The sequence below is a fragment of the Eimeria tenella genome, genomic scaffold (assembly GCF_000499545.2).
Source record: "Eimeria tenella Houghton genomic scaffold, Eth_scaff37, whole genome shotgun sequence".
Classification (NCBI taxonomy): Eukaryota; Apicomplexa; class Conoidasida; order Eucoccidiorida; family Eimeriidae; genus Eimeria; species Eimeria tenella.
In genome coordinates, this window is record NW_013543286.1 from 12,129 (window position 1) to 14,349 (window position 2,221).

At 59.1% G+C, this 2,221-nt stretch overlaps 1 protein-coding gene across 1 annotated transcript in view; it reads right to left on the minus strand.

Annotated features, from left to right (window-relative positions):
• ETH_00011545 (uncharacterized protein) overlaps positions 1-994 on the minus strand; it is a gene marked incomplete at both ends in the record, with an annotated part of 6,207 nt that extends 5,213 nt beyond the window's left edge. The window contains one exon of the mRNA XM_013376533.1: positions 1-994. This exon is cut by the window's left edge and continues 1,239 nt beyond it. Within this exon, the coding sequence (XP_013231987.1) occupies positions 1-994 (994 nt within the window).
• Between the last annotated feature and the right edge of the window lie 1,227 nt (positions 995-2,221).

Below are 2,221 nucleotides of genomic sequence, written 5' to 3' on the forward strand. Positions count from 1 at the left end.
GCTTCTGCTGCTGCTGCTGCTGCTGCTGCTGTTGCTGCCGCTGGTCGGAAGGAAGAAGTGCCAGGGCGATTCGGTCATTCCGCAAGCTGCTGCTGCTGCTGCTGCTGCTGCTGCTGAAGTCCGGGATATCACAGTCTGCTTCCCCATCTGCGTCTTCTACAAAAGCCTCGTTCAGCGCAGCAGCAAACTGCTGCAGCAGCGCGAGCATCTGCTGCTGCTGCTGCTCCTCACCACTCTGCCCATTCTCCTGCTTCTGCTCCTGATTCGTCTGCTGCTGCTGCTGCTGCTGCTGCTCCTTCCCTTCCTGTGGCTGCTGTTGCTGCTGCTCCCCCTCCTTCTGCGACTGTTGCTGTTGCTGCTTCTGCTTCTCCTGCGGCTGCTGCTGCTGCTTCCCCTTCTCTTCCTGCGGCTGCTGCTGCTGCTGCTTCTCCGCCTCCTGCTGCTGCTCCTGCTGCTGCAGCAGCGGTGACCATACACCCAAAATGTCAGCTCCAAGGGGCAGCGCTGCCCTCACGCTGCGCAAATCGCGGAGCAGCAATTCGCGGTGAGTTGCTGCTGCAGCAGCAAGACGCTGCAGCAAGGGTTGCTGCTGCTGCTTTTTATTTTGCTGCTGCTTCTGCTGCTGCTGAATCTCTGCCTCAACTGCTTCAGAGAACTCCCGAAGCTTGAAGCACGCTACTATTGTGGCCCTTTTGCCCCGCTGCTGCTGCTTCTGCTGCTGCTGCTTCTGCTGCTGCGGCTTCTGCTTTGCTGCTGCTGCATCTGCTGCTGCTGCATCCTCAATGACGCCCGCAAGGACCGCCACTTGGCACCTGCCCAGCTGCCCCCGAACTTTTGCTGTTGCTGCTGCTGCGGCCTTGCAGTGTGAACAGTTGCAGCCCTCCCCGTTGCTGCTGCTGCTGCTGCTGCTGCTGCTGTCAGCAGCAAACTCCTGTGCGTGCTCCTGTAGCAGGGCAGCGACGGCGTCGTGCAGCAGCACCTCTTGAAGCTCCATCAGGCTGATTTCTTCCCTAGCTGCTGCTGCTGCTGCTGCTGCTATTGCTGCTGCTGCTGCCGCTGCTCATTGATGTCTCAACAGCGCCACACTGCAGGCGCTGGGCTCTTCTTCCTTTTTGCTGCTGGAACTGTCCTTTTGCTGCTGCCTCAGATGCAGCAAAGACACACTGCAACACTTGCTGCTGCTGTTCCAGCTCCAGCTGCTGCAGCAGTGGCACAGGGAGTTGTAGAGCAGCGGGAGCAGCAGCAGCAGCAGCAGCAGCAGCGGGGGGCTGCACGATCCCCATGTCTGCAGCAGCAGCAGCTCGAAAAGCCTAAATAAATATTTGTTTTTGTTTTTAATGTAATGTTAAGCTGCAGTATAATCTGTCTTTACGCCCTTGTGGACGCAGCAGCAGCAGCAAACGCAGCAATTGCAACCGCAGCAGCAGCAGCCGACAGCTAGGGCAGCTCCTGCTGCTGCTGCTGCTACTCAATGCATCGATAGTCCTGAGGCCTCCCCGGAGCAACAAAGCCCAATTAGCAGCAGCAGCAACAAAAGCAGCAGCTCGCGAAGGAGGCAAGAGGGCTTCAGCAGCAGAGCCAGCAGCAGCAGCAGCAGCTGGGGCTCAGGAGCTCCGGGGACAGCAGCAGCAACAGCAGCAGCAGCAGCAGAAGCAGAAGGAGGCGCCAAGCACTGCCCAGCTGCAGGTTGCCAGACGCCTGTGGCCTTCTACTCGCCAAAACAGCAGCAGCAGCAGCAACAGCAGCAGCAGCAACAGCAGCAGCAGCAACAGCAGCAACTCTAGCGCACTTTTGTCTGCAGACGGAGTTGGAGCAGCAGCAGCAACAGAAGCCCTGCAGACCATTGGCCTCAGCATCAGCAGCAGCTGCTGCAGCAAGGCGTACAGCAGCAGCTGCAGCAGACACATCTAAGTGCTGCATCAGCGAGCAGCAAAGGAACTCCACGCAGCAGCAGCAGCAGCAACGCCAGCAGCAGCAGCAGCAAAAATGGGGCCTCGCCGTTGGCTTCCCAAAGACTTTGGGAGCATTTGTTTGCTGCTCCTCTTGTACACTCTCCAGGTGCTGCTGCTGCTGCTGCTGCTGCTTCCACAATGTTTCCTGCTGCCAGCACTGTTGCTGCTGCTGCTTCCGACTGGGCTGAAGCGCCCGCGGACCTTTCTATATGCACGCCGCCGACTGCACCTGCAGCACTAGCAGCAGCAGCAGCAGCAGCAGCACCAGC